The sequence below is a fragment of the Panicum hallii genome, chromosome 5, assembly GCF_002211085.1.
Source record: "Panicum hallii strain FIL2 chromosome 5, PHallii_v3.1, whole genome shotgun sequence".
Classification (NCBI taxonomy): Eukaryota; Viridiplantae; Streptophyta; class Magnoliopsida; order Poales; family Poaceae; genus Panicum; species Panicum hallii.
The window spans coordinates 58837496-58852053 of record NC_038046.1 but is presented as its reverse complement, the minus strand read 5'-3'; the positions used below and the strand labels follow the sequence as shown (position 1 = coordinate 58852053).

Sequence of the window (14558 nt, the reverse complement as noted above, 5' to 3'; positions counted from 1 at the left end):
CTGTCACAGTTGCATTCTACACCTAGGTAAATTATAACAAAACAATATATATATATATAATCGGTACAGTATCACAGTGCGTGTGCTGAGTTAGTGTCGGCGGGGGCTCCCTCTTTGTATTGTGTGTTGTGTACTCGTCGATCGATCGAGGAGACGAAGCTACCTACCGCATCGACTATCATTCGACGCTGCCGTGTCTTTGTCAACACTTGAAGCGGAGCGAGCGACGTGCCGGCATCGATCAGAGTCAGTCGTCAGTCGTCGCTGCAGCCTGCATCCTGGATCCGAAATTCTTGCGGCGCAGCACATGCCTCAGTCAGCTGCTTATTACTCCTTTGACCATACTGTACGCGCCTAGCAGCTAGCTCTCTGTCTGTTGGACCAGTCTGGATTGAGAGCATGGAGGAACTTGGCGGCAACTCTGAGCATCCCTCGTCTTTAATTGATTGGCGGCAACTCCTACTACTTGCTTTGGCCTGTGGTCCGCCCTGCCGTACTTGCTTGTACCCTTCATTCACAATTTCAGGTACGGCAGAGTATGACACCCTGGTCCCACTCCCACATAACAAGCTGGAGGTGAATCATGAATCCATCATCGTCGTCATCACCACAAGCCCGGTCAAAGTAAATGAACCCACCACTGCGGTCTGCGGCTTGGCTGATGAGCTGCCCCTCTTCCTCTCCCCTCTCCGGCTCGGAATCTGACGTCGCCGCCGATATGTGGGCCCGCCAGTCCTCCGGCTCCGGCTCTCCCCCAAGTCGGACGGACAGTCTCCCCTCCCCATGACCACCCATCCCATCAAAAGACGGACTCCACGGGCAGGGTTGAGCTTTCGCGGCCGCTACCACTGTATCTGCCCTAGTCACAGCGGCGCCAGCACCAAGAGGCAAAGAGACTCCCGTATGGATGGTATTGGTATGTGTGTCGCTGTAGGAAGCCCACAAGCAGTTGCAGTAGCACTGGGCTAGGTGTAGGTGGTAGCCTCCCTCTCTCTACTTCTCCCTTGCCGCCCTCATTGGCCTCCCTGCTTCTCCCTCTCCCACAGATCTTGGGCTTTCTTCTTGTCCTGCCTCCACAACCACCCGCAGGCCAGGCAGCAACCTCGGAGAGAGACGCAGGGGCTGCAGGCTTGCAGTTTCATTCCAAGAGGTAAAAGGTGCCATTTCCCCCCCTTCCCTTCGTTTTACTTCTGTTTTGTTTTTGCAGTTCGGGGGTTGGGAACCCACCCGTTCGGCCTTCTGAATTCTGCCCCTCTTTCTTCTTGCGACTGTTTTGGTAAATTCTCTTGTCTGTTTAGCGTAGCTTGTTTTGGAATTCTCCGGTTGGGCATGGTGTGTCAGCAAGGATGCGCAAGGAGGCTCTGTTTATTCAGACCTGAGGGATTCAGAGAAGCCCGCCAAGAAATGTGCAGTTTTGTTGCGATTAATTTTCAGGTATTTAGTTGTCAAATGTAGGAATAGGAAAGCTTGGTACTACAATCCCGTGCATTTGCGGGAATGGAGAGCCGTGCTTGGTTTAGGATCTGTCCAATCTGATATCACCACAGTTTCTTCACCTTTCTTTGTCTAGATGAGGAGACCGATGGCCTCTATCCGCCACTCTCCTTCCTGCATCTTGGTTTACTCCCTTTTCGTTTTTTGCCTTCCCGTGACACAAAAGTAGGCACTGCTTGTGAGCTGCTCATCTTTGACACGACCCATGTGAGTTCAGAGCAACCATGGATCGGTAAAAGCCCAGGTGGCCAGTGAGTGAATGCACAGATATTCCGTGGAGAGATAAAGAAAAAGTACCCATTGCTTTCCTGGAGCCAATTCCCAAACTGCTTCCTATCCTTGCCTATTTAATTATTTCAGCAGTCGCTGTTTCGTGCAAAACATAGATGTTTTGCAGGATATTATAGTCAAATCAGACGACATACGAAATTCTTATATCTGCTTCTTGCTCTGGAACTTTTCTCTCTTTTTTTAATAAAAATTGGGTAGCTTATCTTCTCCCTCTGAAACTAAGAAATAGATTTCTTCTTACTTGCAGTTTCCTCTTGACTTCGTGTCCTCATCAAGGTTTCAGAGCTCAGACAGACGCCATTGCCTGAAGCAAACAAGCTTCTAAGTTGGCATCTCCTGCCCCTTGCAAAAATTGTGTTGTCTCAACATAATGTAAGTTTGCACCTTCTTATTTGACCAATATGCCATTTCTTTAATTTCTTTTTCGTTTCCTCAAGAGACAAGATCATGTTTGCTTACAAGAAATATTTTGTGTTTATAGATAATCTGGCCATCTAAGTTTATCTATTCCTCCATCTCTGTTTCTTCCAGAAAAAAATACAATATGCATCAAGACAGTTTCAGATCAGTGGTTTGCAGATCCCTTTCGAAGAGCCTTCCCCCCAGAAGCAAAGATGGCAGCTATCCTGAAACAGTCCAATGCGATCTCCCTTGTGTTGTTACACTGCAACCTTCGGTTTGTCGAAACTACCAAGGCCGGGAACGGAGCACATCGCGAAGCTACCGGGAGGAAAGATCCATGTCATTCCATGGGGACTGTCTTATGGCGCCTTCACTATCCAAGCATTTTGCCGAAGACCTCCTAAGAGGCGCCATGGATCTCCAGGAGTCCCTTGTGATGCTTGAGAAATTCCAAACTGCATCACAGAGCATGAGATTATCCAACAAGAAGAGAAGACCAGAAACTGGTGAAAAATCTCCAGAAATAGATACCATAATCCGTGAAGTCCTCCTGAGACCGTCAAATGCTAAGCAGGCACTACCAAGAACTGCTAACAATGGATTGCATGTGCAGCTAAACAATTCTACTGATGAGTTGAAGAATGTGGTCAAGGATAGTTTCTGCAGGAAGAACCTCCTGTCAGTCTCCACCAATAATGACCAGGCCTCTTTGAGCCAGTCAGCACGGTACTTGCCGAACAATTATTTGATGTCCAATACTTCTCAGCAGAAGAAAGTGTCACCGAGATCATTTCCATCTTGTGCAGCAGTGCAACCTGACAAGTCTAAAGCCCCAAGTTTGGTAGCCAAGCTCATGGGCCTTGATGGATTGCCCTCACAAAAAGACAACTCTAAAATGAAAGACGAGAAGATTAAGACAGTGAGTTCACCAAGAGCACGGTTTGATATTGAGATGCCCAAGTCACAAAGGCTACAGACACAATTATTTGGAGAGGAGTCTGGTTCTGATGCGGAGATGCCTAGGTCAGAAAAGCTAGCACCAGAACATCACAATGTTCGGATGTATTATACTAATTCACAGAAGGGCATCGCTCCTTCATATAATACTGTAGTGCCTAATGAGATCAGACCAATGAAATCAAGTCACAGAGAGAGAAACATTGAGCAGGCTCGACCGAAATCCCCAAAAGAAGTCAAGATTGCTGCACCTACAAGCAGAAAGCAGCAGATCAAGGAGACAACTGAGGTCAATAGGAGAACCAGGGAGAAACAAAAATCTAATTCAACTTCACGAAACAGAGGAGGGAGAGAGGATGCAAAGGCTAAAACAGTAGCAGCATCTCGTAATGCTAAAGTGGTGAAAAATTCTGATAAGAAATCAGTATCAAGTAGCAGTCGCTCTTGTGACTTAGTGAAGCCTGTCTTACAGAGAACACATAATAACTCCAGAGCGAAGACAGTATCCAGGAGAAATGTCAAGAGTTCAATTATTGATGAGTTAGTGGTATGCACCCTTGTTTACAGGCATATAGCATGGCATGGAATTTTCCATTTAATATTGCATATAAAACAACTTTAAAGAACGACCACAAACTAAGAAATTATTAAAACTGAAATACAAGTAATTGACCTTACTCTTGAACTTAGAAGCTTTAGCTAACTCATTAAAAAAAAGGCCTAGTAAGTTGATAGATGTGTGCATATATACTTTTTATTTACACCTCAGTCATTTTTTTGCTCCTAATATAGGCATATGAGATACAAAGGGAGATCTTTCATGTACTAGATCAGATTGACGGTCCATCCACTGAACATAGTGCAACACCTAGCAATGAAAGCTATCCAAATGCCGATTGGGAGGCAGAATCTTCCGTGGACGGTAAGGAACTGCAGATTTTCATCATTTCTCCTTTCGGTTTTATTATTTGCTTTCATGTCTTAGAAACTTAGATGATTTCGCACTAAACAACCCCTTTGTGTTACAGATATTCAGAAAGACTTTTGGGAATCCAATGAAGTTTTGCTATCTACCAGAGATGCTGAAAGAATCAGTTCAACTGATGGAGATGCTACTCACCCATCATCAACAGACATAACACCTATAATGGAAGCTGAGATAAAAGATGAGATCATTTTGCTTCTCCTAAGTGATAAGTCTTTCCTCAGCAGAGCAGGCAAACTCATAGGCATCGATGTGTATGAGCATCCGAGCAACCAACATGATGGAATTTCCGAGGTTGAAATGAAAACCCATAGGATCTATTTGGACACAGCAGTAGAGCAGCTGGAACGAAAACATCAGCAGCAAAATAGTCTGTGTTGCACTGGATTTCAGGGCCAGAAATGCAGAGCAACAGCATATTTCTCATTGGAGGAATTGCTAAGAGAGATCAGCAACGGGATTACGAAGCTGAATAGCTATTCCGACAGAGACGACGCGGGTGGCACGAAAGATTGCCTGGACATGAAGCTGGAGAGAGATCTCAGGTTCTCAGATGAGTCGATCAATGGTGTGTGGGACATGGGCTGGCAGAATTTTATCTGCACGGAAGAAACAGAGTGCTTCATCAGAGATGCTGGGGAGGACATTCTGTCGTTGCTTATTGAGGAAGTTGCTTTGGACATGTGCATTCACTGACCTGAAAACATACAGCAGCGAAGCGCTCTTACCACCATGAAGATCTAACGTGTAACTTGAGTCTGAACTAGTTGTGTTTTGTGTTAGGCTTGAAGTAATTCCACCCGTGTAATCGCCCGTATAAGGATCTAAGAACCGGTGAAGTAGGCTGTAACTACTTTCCATTTTCTGAAGAAACATATTTGGTGAAGTTGTGTTTTCAGTCTTCACCAAAAAAACGACTGTATTTCATGCAAAATCAATAGGGAGGAAATGACATGGTTCTACGGCTGATGAACCTGGACAACTGCGAGCGACAGTTCAGTTATCTCCAAAAAGAGTATATTGGTCGTTAGTTCCTATCTGAAAAGGGCAGGATCATTCAACTTCAGGCTGAAGAATTGCTGAATTTTACCAGACTGACTCGAGTGAAGGGAACGGCGACTTCTACGCTAGAGGCCGATCGTCATTGACCAGAGGTTGAGCATGGTCTTTCAATTCGCTCGAAATCTACTCGATTTTGAGACGAACGCCCCACCTACTGTCATTCATATAAATTATGGTTCAAAGAAGATTATTTTTTCCAAAGAAAATAAGAAAAGAAACTGGCCGGCTGCGGCCGGCCGGCATCTCGCCACACCTAAACCACACGATGCTCTCCTCGTCTCTAGGCTAGTGGTTTGTCTGCCACTGCCGCGTCACCACCTGGTATCGTTTCCCACCCACACCCGCCGCCGCCTCCACCTGTTCTGTTCCCCCTCCTCTCCCTCCTGCCCGCCCGGCGGCAGAGATGGAGTCCCTGGGCGTGCTGCTTCTCCACCCCATGAACGCGTACCTGGAGCAGGAGCTGGACCGCCGCTGCCGCCTGCACCGCTTCTGGGAGGCTCCGCCGGGGGCGCCGCGCGACGAGTTCCTCCGCGCGCACGCGGGCTCCATCCGCGCCGTCGTCGGCAACGCCTCCTACGGCGCCGACGCCGCGCTCATCGACGCGCTCCCGGCGCTCGAGATCGTCGCCTCCTTCTCCGTCGGCATCGACCGCGTCGACCTCGCCAAGTGCCGCGAGCGCGGGATCCGGGTCACCAACACCCCCGACGTCCTCACCGATGACGTCGCAGACCTCGCCGTCGGCCTCGCCATCGCCGTGCTCCGCAGGATCCCGCAGGCCGACCGCTACGTCCGCGCCGGCCAGTGGAAGGCCAAGGGCGACTACGCACTCACCACACGGGTTCGTCGGTTTGTTTCCCCTTCTTAAGACCAAACCTTCTCTTACTTCCTGCAGATAGCTCTTTCTTGTTGATCCTTTTGCTGAATATGGTATGATTAGTCATTAGCTGGTACTTCGGCACTGTTCCATTACTTGTGTTCTATTTAGCCTCTAATTTAGTTTACTTGAAGTGAGGATAAGTACTCCTTCTCCTTGATGGCGAGGTTTATTTGACAGCGCGCAGTTCAGGGAATACAACTGAATGAAAGGAGGAACTACAAATAGGGATCATGATCAGGGGCGCAAATTTTTAAGAGAATCAAGGAAAAGACCTTGATTTTGTTTTGCATCATTTGTTGTCTTTCTCAAATTTGGTTGCCTCTCTTGAACAGAAGGTGGTTTCTTTCAGCAAATTAAACAGTCACATTTTCAGAACTAGCCTAGCCCTGGGGGATTTGTTTTGTCTGTAGAATCTGGATTCTATGTGACGGAAAGCTCAGACTTTGTTGAGGAGGTCTTGACCTTCTTAATAGCCAGAAATGTAGCTTCCTCTTCCTGTAATAAGGTTAGTATTTTGTCAAACGTAAGCAAGTTTCGTCATCCTGCTTGTTGCGGCTTAGATCGGTATTGCTTTCTCACTTCAACTATGCTAATGTTGAGGTAATAATCAGATTAGTGAATAATTTGCCCCATCATATGAACTATATTTTCGGCTGTTAATCTATTTTAACCAATCTGTCATGAGTTGCTTGCCACATTATGATGCTGCTACTCTCTTCATTAGCACCAGATTGTGTACAAAGACTGAAGTAAGGTTTGTTAGAACAGAAAACGAAAATGACTCTGCTTATTTTCCTGCAGTTAAGTGGCAAGAGAGTTGCTATTCTGGGGCTTGGCAGGATAGGCTTAGCTGTAGCGAAAAGAGCTGAGGCATTTGGTTGCTCGATCAGCTATCATTCAAGATCAGAGAAGCCATTTCCAAACTACAAATTCTACGCGAATGTTGTTGATCTGGCAGCCAACTGCGATGCACTTATCGTGGCATGCTCGCTTAACGCGGAGACCTATCACATTGTTAATCGTGATGTCATCAACGCACTTGGACCAGAGGGTGTGCTCATAAACATTGGCCGTGGAGCACACGTGGATGAACCTGAGCTCGTGTCAGCACTTGTTGAGAAACGCTTGGGAGGAGCAGGCGTTGATGTGTATGAGAACGAGCCCTTTGCTCCAGAGCAGCTCTTTGGTTTGGATAATGTTGTCTTAGTTCCTCATGTGGGCAGTGACACAGAAGAAACATGCAGGGCGATGGCTGATCTAGTGCTAGCAAATTTAGTGGCACATGCATCGAATAAGCAAATAGTCACTCCAGTAATCTGATTATTGTTGCTGGTAGCCAGAGATTAGTAGAAGGATATCATGGTCTGATTTGTAATGCCAACTCTGCAGTTTGCTATTTTTAGTTTGCCAATCAACCATCGCTAGGGAAATGCTGTTCTCTTTTATTTTTTTTGTAAAGGATCATGTCAATCAGCCATGATAATTAAGAGTACCCCCTATGGATATTTCACTTTTTTTTTTACCATGGAGGCTTACCTTTTTCTCAGCCTTTTTTCATGTTATAAATCTGTTGATGTAGTACTGGAACAGCACTCTATTCTATTCAAGATGAAGAAACTCTCTTCTGACAGAATTTTGTGACTGCTTGCAGTTCAGCGGGAAGAGAGTGGGCATCATCGGGCTGGGCAGGATCGGTCTCGCCATCGCCAGGCGAGTGGAGGCCTTCGACTGCCCGGTGAACTACTACCAGAGGACGAAGCAGGCGTACCCCAACTACAGCTACTACCCGTCGGTGGTGGAGCTGGCCGCCAGCAGCGACGTCCTGGTGGTGGCCTGCCCGCTGAACGCGCAGACCCGGCACATCGTGAGCCGCGAGGTGATGGATGCTCTGGGGCCGAAGGGCGTGCTGATCAACATCGGTCGCGGCCCGCACGTTGACGAGCCGGAACTGGTGGCGGCGCTGGCGGAGGGGCGGCTGGGCGGCGCCGGGCTGGACGTGTTCGAGGAGGAGCCGCACGTGCCGGAGGCGCTGTTGGGCATGGACAACGTGGTGGTGGTGCCGCACGTGGGGAGCGGGACGTACGAGACCCGGAAGGCGATGGCGGACCTGGTGCTGGGCAACCTGGAGGCGCACGTCCTCGACAAGCCGCTGCTCACCCCGGTGGTCTGATGACTGATACGGTGTGTGCGTGTAGGATGAAGCTGGAGCGGATGTTTTCTGTTCCAGGATTTGTGATCGATCGACTCGTTCTGAATAACAAACAGCTTGGCTGCTTGAGCCTTGAGGTGCTGGATGTGCTTGGTTCTTTCTTGCGGAGGCGATGATGGATGATGGTTTGGTTTCTGCGTTGGCGCGCGCGCAGTGCTTGTTGATGCAGTGTCGGTGTTGCCTTGCCATCGTGGACACACGAGCGGGTGGGCTTGGCCCATTGGCAGTCAAAGCCACTGGACCTAGCTATCTACTGTATGGGCGGCCTAGCGATGCAATGCAAGGAGGTTTGCTTCTTCAGCAGCCAGAAGAGACTCCGGTGTGGTACGTGTACGTCTGTGGAATGGAATCTCACCAAGCGCTAGCTAGTAGGAGTATCGTTCAACGCCAATGGCAGCTGATATCGATAGGCTTCGTCTCTTCTTGTTCAGGAAAGACCGACAGACTGATGAAAAGCAGTGCATGCAATGCACAGCCAGCGCGAGTATGGCCGGCCTTTATGCCGCTTCGATCCATGGAGCCCATGTATGTACCCAAGTCTAGATGATCTGGTCTGGTCTGTGTAACATCCAGATTTTTACCTAGAATGTTAATGTTGCAAAAATCGTGAATTTCAAATACTTTCCGTGAAGGTGCTCTTAGTTAGGAACAAATGCAAGGATAATCTCTCATACCCCAAATTCCTAGCAAGTTTAACCAAAAATTGAACTAAGGGCAATATTGTTAGTGTGTAATTTGGAGTCTTTTGGATTTATTTGAAATCTACCTTGTTGAATTTGTTGTTGGATCTTATTTGAGTTGCTTCCAAATTATTTGATTCAATTGAGTGGAATTTGAATTTGAATGGACCATTCAAATTCAAATTCCTTTACTAACAACCTAAACCTACTTGGGCCAACGGCCCAAAGCCGGCCCACACGAGCACAGCCCGGCCCAACATCCTGTCTCCTTCTTCCCCGCAAAGCACAGCCCACGCGGGCACGGCCCACGACCACTCTGGCCTAGCCCGCCAACCGCCTCCACCGCATCCCTTCACCTTCCACCCGGGCAGCTGACAAGCGGGGCCCGCTTGTCAGCTTTCCCTTTCACCTCCAGCCGCTCCCCCGCGACGCTCCAGCTCCGCCCCGCGACAAAGCGACAAAACTGTTGCGCTCTCTTTCGCCTGCATCACCGCCGCGACCCCTCGCCTATGTCACCCCACGCCTCGCCTGTCCCTGCTCCGCGACACGGGAGCGAAACCGCCGGGCCTCCCGTGTCGGCCACCGAGCCCACACCACAAAACCCTAGCTGCGCCACGCCGTGCGATGGCGCCACACGTCCCTGCGCCACGGCCGTTCCATCGCCGCCCTCGACGTCCGGGCCCGCGCCGTGAACCCTAGCGCAGCCCCTTAAGAACCCCCGAGGCTGCGGCCAAGAACCCTAGCCGCCTCGGTGCCTTCCTTTTCCACCGCCACCGCAACTGAGAGGGAAGAGAAGGAAGGAGGGAGAAGGAAGGAGAAGGAGGGCACGGGAAGAAGGACGCCGCCGCCGGAGCGTCTTCACCGAGCTGGCGCCCCGATCGACTACATCGACGACCCCGCGCTGCCTGGCTCTGCTCCGCCTCGCCACGGCATCGCTTCTCCGCCGCCCCGAGTACCATCTCCCACAGCCTCGACCGGTGAGTGTCGCCGTTGCTTCCAATCTCCCTCGTGGTGCCGGTGCCGCCGATGAGCCTTCCTTAGCCCAGCTCTAGGACCCCTTTCCCCGTCCCGGCCTTCGTGCCGCCCTTGTTGCAGGAGCCCGTCGCACCGCTCGTCCTCCCCGCAACCGCCGTCGCCCCTCCGCCGCCGCGTCGTGTTGCGGGCCTGGGATGTCAGTATCCGACGCATGGCACGACCATGCCGCAGCCCTGGGATGCCAGGACTCGAGCACGTGCGTGCACACTCGAGCCGTCAACCAAGCTTGGGCCTTGGCCACGAGACCGCCGCCATGCTGCCTTACCGACGACGAGCCGCGACCCTGGGAGACCAGGACACTGCACGCGCACACACGCACAAACCCAACACGACCCATGTCTAGCCTTGCTACCAGCCGCTCCACCTTGCCACGCCTCCATCGCCACTGTCGTGCCGCGGCCACGGTGACTAAGCACGTCCCCGCGACGTCGCAGCCTGGCGCACGCGGGCGTCTCTACCCACAGAGCGCCTCGCGTGCGGCTGTGCGCACACAGCCACAACACCCACACATGCGCACACGCACCCCTGCCTGCCGCACCAAATCCAGGCACTGGAGCACCGGTTCCTACCGAGACCAACACGTGGGACCGCCCAGTCAGCGAGAAGGGGAGGAGAAGGAGGGGAGGCCGCCCAGCCCAACACGGCCCATGGAGCTACCGGGCCCGAAGACGCGTCAGCCGCGATGAAGCCGAAGCCGAAGCCAGCCTGCTGCACCCCGAGCCGGCCTGCCAGTCGTAACCGAGCCGGCCTGCGAGCCGAGCCGAGTTGATGGGCCAAATCGAGCCGGCCCATCACTTTCAACCCAAAAACGAAGCCGAGCCCCTTTACCCTTTTTCTTTTTCCCAGCCTAACCTGTGGACTCCATGTGTCAGCCTCAAGGTGAGGCTGACCAGTGGGTCCTCTGACCTGCTGACTCCGTTGACCGGTCAACATCGACGTCAGCAGGACCCACTGCTGATGTCAGCTAGTACTGACCCCCTGCTGACGTCAGCATACCATGTGGCGTGCTCTGGTGCTGCCACGTTCACTGCTATGTGATTTTCTTTCTCGAAATTCTTTTATTAATTTTAGAAATAAGTTTTTTTAAAAAAATTCATAATAAATCAACCGGACCTCTGAAAATTATGAATCAGTTCCATAATTCTTCTAGAATCATAAACTACTCGTTAGAGTAGGTTTTGTGGTGATTTGGGTCTTACTTGCCATCTTTTGTGCACTTTTACACTTTGATCCTTGCCCTTACTCATATTTATGAATAGGACCCAGCTACGAGGAGCTGATCGACGACCGAGACCACCCGGAAGCCTAGGAGGACTTTGAAGAACCGTCAGGTTCACGCCCATCTACGATCTGAATACCTATTAGGCATTGCTTGCTAGATATGCTACCGCTACATGATGTATTGCTATGAGATAAGCCTGCATAGCCTATTCATTTAACTGTACTCCATGCAATCCTATCACACTTGAATATTATATGAAATGCCTTGCTATGCTTTGCATATGTATGTGTGGGAATGGATGGATAATCTTGGCGTGGGTGGAGATACACTTTCCAGGAGTTGGTGAATAGAACTTTTAGCTGGGAGCGGGCGAACTTAACTCGATCGTGGATCGAGAGCTTGGGGTGTGTATTTTGGCACACCCTACGAAATACCTGTGGCGGGTACAACTTGTTGGATACTTGGTTAAGGTGTTGGGGGCACCCGTAATGGGTGCAGTTGCGGACCATTACGGTGGAGACGCATATGATGTAGATGCCTGCTTCAGCAATTGAGAACAGGGTGAAAACTATAAGTATATCTACGTCCTCGGTCATGGACAATCTGTGGCAGAACCACCTTGAATTACACCGGCTCAAGTGCACTAATCCTTTCTCGGAAGTCAGTAAAGGCTCAACTGCACTTCAAACGGTATAATTCCGTGGTCTGTCGGGTAAAGTCCCGATAAAACCACCTAACTCAGGATCAAAACAAGGTACCTCGCTCGAAGGCCAGTCCAGAGATACAAACACCAACCATTTTTATATCACAGGCATAAGATTACATTAGTATTCAAACATAGTATCAGCATACCTAACTAGTATAAATTTATACAAAACTATTAAGTCTTAAATATCTGCAGCGGAAAGTAGAACGCGACACTACCAAACGTCGCGCAACGGATGTTGAGCAAAGCCCAAGCTCAACATCACTCGGAGGGACCTGTGTTGGCCGGGGACGGATCCCACTCCACGGTCCAACCATCGGGGAGAGCACAGGACCATAGTACAGGCAGAGCAGAGTCCTCAGGGGGACTACCTGGAACAAAAGTTACATCGCAAGACTGAGTATTTTAATACTCAGCAAGGCTTACCCGTTTCATGGTATACTTAGCCACGTAACTAGACTATGAGAGCTGTAATGGTTTTGGGTATAGTTTTCAGCTAAAAAGCAACAAAGAGTAGATCCTTAATTTTAACTTTTAGTTTTCAAGTTCTAGTTGATTAGCAGTTCTAAATAAGCAACTATAGCTATTGAAGCATGGTAGAACTTTTTAGCAAACATCATCTTTGGTCATTATCAGGTTGCTCTTATTACTCTATGTGGTAAAGGGATGAAGCAATCTCAATCTCCGCGAGAAACGGATGATTCTGAATCGAATTTCCCAACCTTGCAAGGGCAAACCTAACTCACACGCTTGGAACATCCAATGATTGTTCCGAAGCAACCGTTTGCCTTTCATTCCGACTCGTGGATCAGTGCCACCACAAGTGACTGTAGGACCATACGTACATCCAATGTGCAGGATGTACGTCTGTAGCGCGACTACATGACCGTACTCCTGTCCGCTGTGTGGAATGTACTCCCACACGTCGGTGCGTGTGAAAAACCAAATTACGAATGGTGGGGGGTATGTCCACTCCTCGGGCCGATCGGTTACTAGGCTTACCGCTTACCATATTTCACGGCATGTGGCTAGTACTTTCAAACGCTTAATCACCGCTACCACACACTGCGACCTTATCAAGTTTTCATCAACACAGACGGGGTTTCTTACTAAGGTCATGAATCATAATCACAACCCCATCCGTCATCCTTATAGTGGTTGCAGAAATGTAAACATTGCAATTCCTATAAAGCTCGTGAGTGACAGGCAATCACTCGACTTCTACCGGTCCTATTAGCTTAGCAACTAGTCGGACTCCGGTTCTAGTATTCAGTACATAGATTTCTAGGAATATGCAACTAGGGTTTCAATACCATTCCTAAAAACGTAAATGCACAAGTACATATATATGAATATATAAATTGCAGTGTAGTAAAAATAGCGGTTTATGTCCGGGGCTTGCCTTCGTCGGTGGGGCTGGGGTCAGATATGTCAATATCTCCCGAACTTTGGTTCGGGGCTTCAGTTAATTCCTCGGTGACGTTCACTTGATCTTCCGAAATGCCCTGTTTGGGTTCCGGGATCAACTCGTAGGTTCCGTCAGCGAGTGTAGTCGAATCTACATGATATGCAGCGATTTGAAGCAATAGATATTGATTTAAGAACTCTACTTCACGATAAAGTTGCAATCCAACAATTGGATTTATACAATTTTTATAAAACAAGAAATTATAATTCAAACCTACTATTGTATCTTAGTTCAATTATTAGAATTACTTGGATTAATTGCATTAGGTTAACAAGTTCGATTTGAAATTCACAAAAACTATGGCCTTAAATTTTTGTGGGTAAGCTTATTTCTAACAGATGAGCTTACTATGAATTTTTCATAATTTTCTGAAAATAGACACTAAGGCATTTGAATTAAGTTTAACTTTCAAGTTTAAATTCAAATCCTAGGCAAAATAGAAAAATTTACTATGAACCATCCAAATATAGCACATCCTATGGTAAAAAGATCTAAGCATGAAAACCTTAGTAGCATGCTTGGATGAATTTAAACCATTTTAAGCTTGATTTGCATAAGTTTAATTTAATTCAAACTAGAGTTTAGTACTGTACTTGAAATTTTCACACAAGCTTACTCATAACCTAAACAGGCTACACATCAAAACTCACAAACACTGGAGCTAGCATGCACAAGTTATGCTCAAGATATCCTTTTGTTAAGTTTTAAAATAACTCAAAAAGTATTTGGTTTCAAACCAAACTCTAGTAAAAAAGTAAATTTACTTCAAGGATTCAAGTAAAACTGGTTTGGCATTTTTCTAAATTTTCTACAATTTTCTAAAAATCACCGATTTTGAATTGAGGGGAGGGACTGGAATCTTGCAGCCAGACCCTCGGAAAGATTTAAATCAAAGCAATTGGGTCCTTGGCTCGACGGGGATGAGAAGCCGAGGTGTGCCGGCCAAATTCCGGCGACGGCGGTCGCCGGCGGCGAGGGGGAATAGGCCAGGAAGGTTCAGGGGACTAAGGCGGTCCTAGCTAGGGGTGATGTGCAGGTCGGGGTTGGCCGGAGGGAGTAGAACGACGGTGAACCGAGGCGGCGCCGATGGAGCTCAACCATGGCGGCGGTGTTCTGGCGTAATGGCGCACCGGTGGTGGACCTTAGGTTGGGCAGGAGCTCAAGGAAAGC

The 14558-nt window shown here is 48.7% G+C and overlaps 2 protein-coding genes and 1 pseudogene across 8 annotated transcripts; 2 read left to right on the top strand and 1 right to left on the bottom strand.

Annotated features, from left to right (window-relative positions):
* The first annotated feature begins 660 nt into the window (after positions 1-660).
* Positions 661-5111, top strand: LOC112892044. 7 transcript variants are annotated; one of them, XM_025959100.1, is made up of 6 exons: positions 661-916; positions 1047-1150; positions 2033-2157; positions 2317-3691; positions 3937-4066; positions 4173-5111. In XM_025959100.1, the coding sequence occupies exons 4-6, from the start codon at positions 2330-2332 to the stop codon at positions 4823-4825; spliced, it is 2145 nt and encodes a 714-aa protein (XP_025814885.1). In that variant the 5' UTR covers positions 661-916; positions 1047-1150; positions 2033-2157; positions 2317-2329; the 3' UTR covers positions 4826-5111. The 7 variants fall into 7 exon arrangements, with proteins under 7 accessions (XP_025814885.1, XP_025814884.1, XP_025814882.1 ...); XM_025959099.1 differs by having other exon boundaries at positions 1047-1157; XM_025959101.1 differs by lacking the exon at positions 661-916 and adding an exon at positions 1304-1434 and having other exon boundaries at positions 927-1150.
* A 340-nt stretch (positions 5112-5451) lies between these two features.
* LOC112892046 (hydroxyphenylpyruvate reductase) lies at positions 5452-7593 on the top strand. The gene is made up of 2 exons (XM_025959104.1): positions 5452-6029; positions 6870-7593. Exons 1-2 carry the CDS (start codon positions 5595-5597, stop codon positions 7386-7388), a joined length of 954 nt encoding a protein of 317 aa, XP_025814889.1. The 5' UTR covers positions 5452-5594; the 3' UTR covers positions 7389-7593.
* Positions 7594-7671: 78 nt separating this feature from the next.
* On the bottom strand, positions 7672-8498 carry LOC112892892 (annotated as a pseudogene).
* Between the last annotated feature and the right edge of the window lie 6060 nt (positions 8499-14558).

Excerpts from the sequence above, each read along its gene's own strand:
- LOC112892046 (XM_025959104.1), top strand. The coding sequence starts at position 5,595 with ATGGAGTCCCTGGGCGTGCTGCTTCTCCACCCCATGAACGCGTACCTG. Across the intron at positions 6,030-6,869 it reads ACTACGCACTCACCACACGG|TTAAGTGGCAAGAGAGTTGC; the intron begins GTTCGTCGGTTT and ends ATTTTCCTGCAG.
- LOC112892044 (XM_025959100.1), top strand. The coding sequence starts at position 2,330 with ATGCATCAAGACAGTTTCAGATCAGTGGTTTGCAGATCCCTTTCGAAG. Across the intron at positions 3,692-3,936 it reads CAATTATTGATGAGTTAGTG|GCATATGAGATACAAAGGGA; the intron begins GTATGCACCCTT and ends CTCCTAATATAG. Across the intron at positions 4,067-4,172 it reads GGCAGAATCTTCCGTGGACG|ATATTCAGAAAGACTTTTGG; the intron begins GTAAGGAACTGC and ends TTTGTGTTACAG.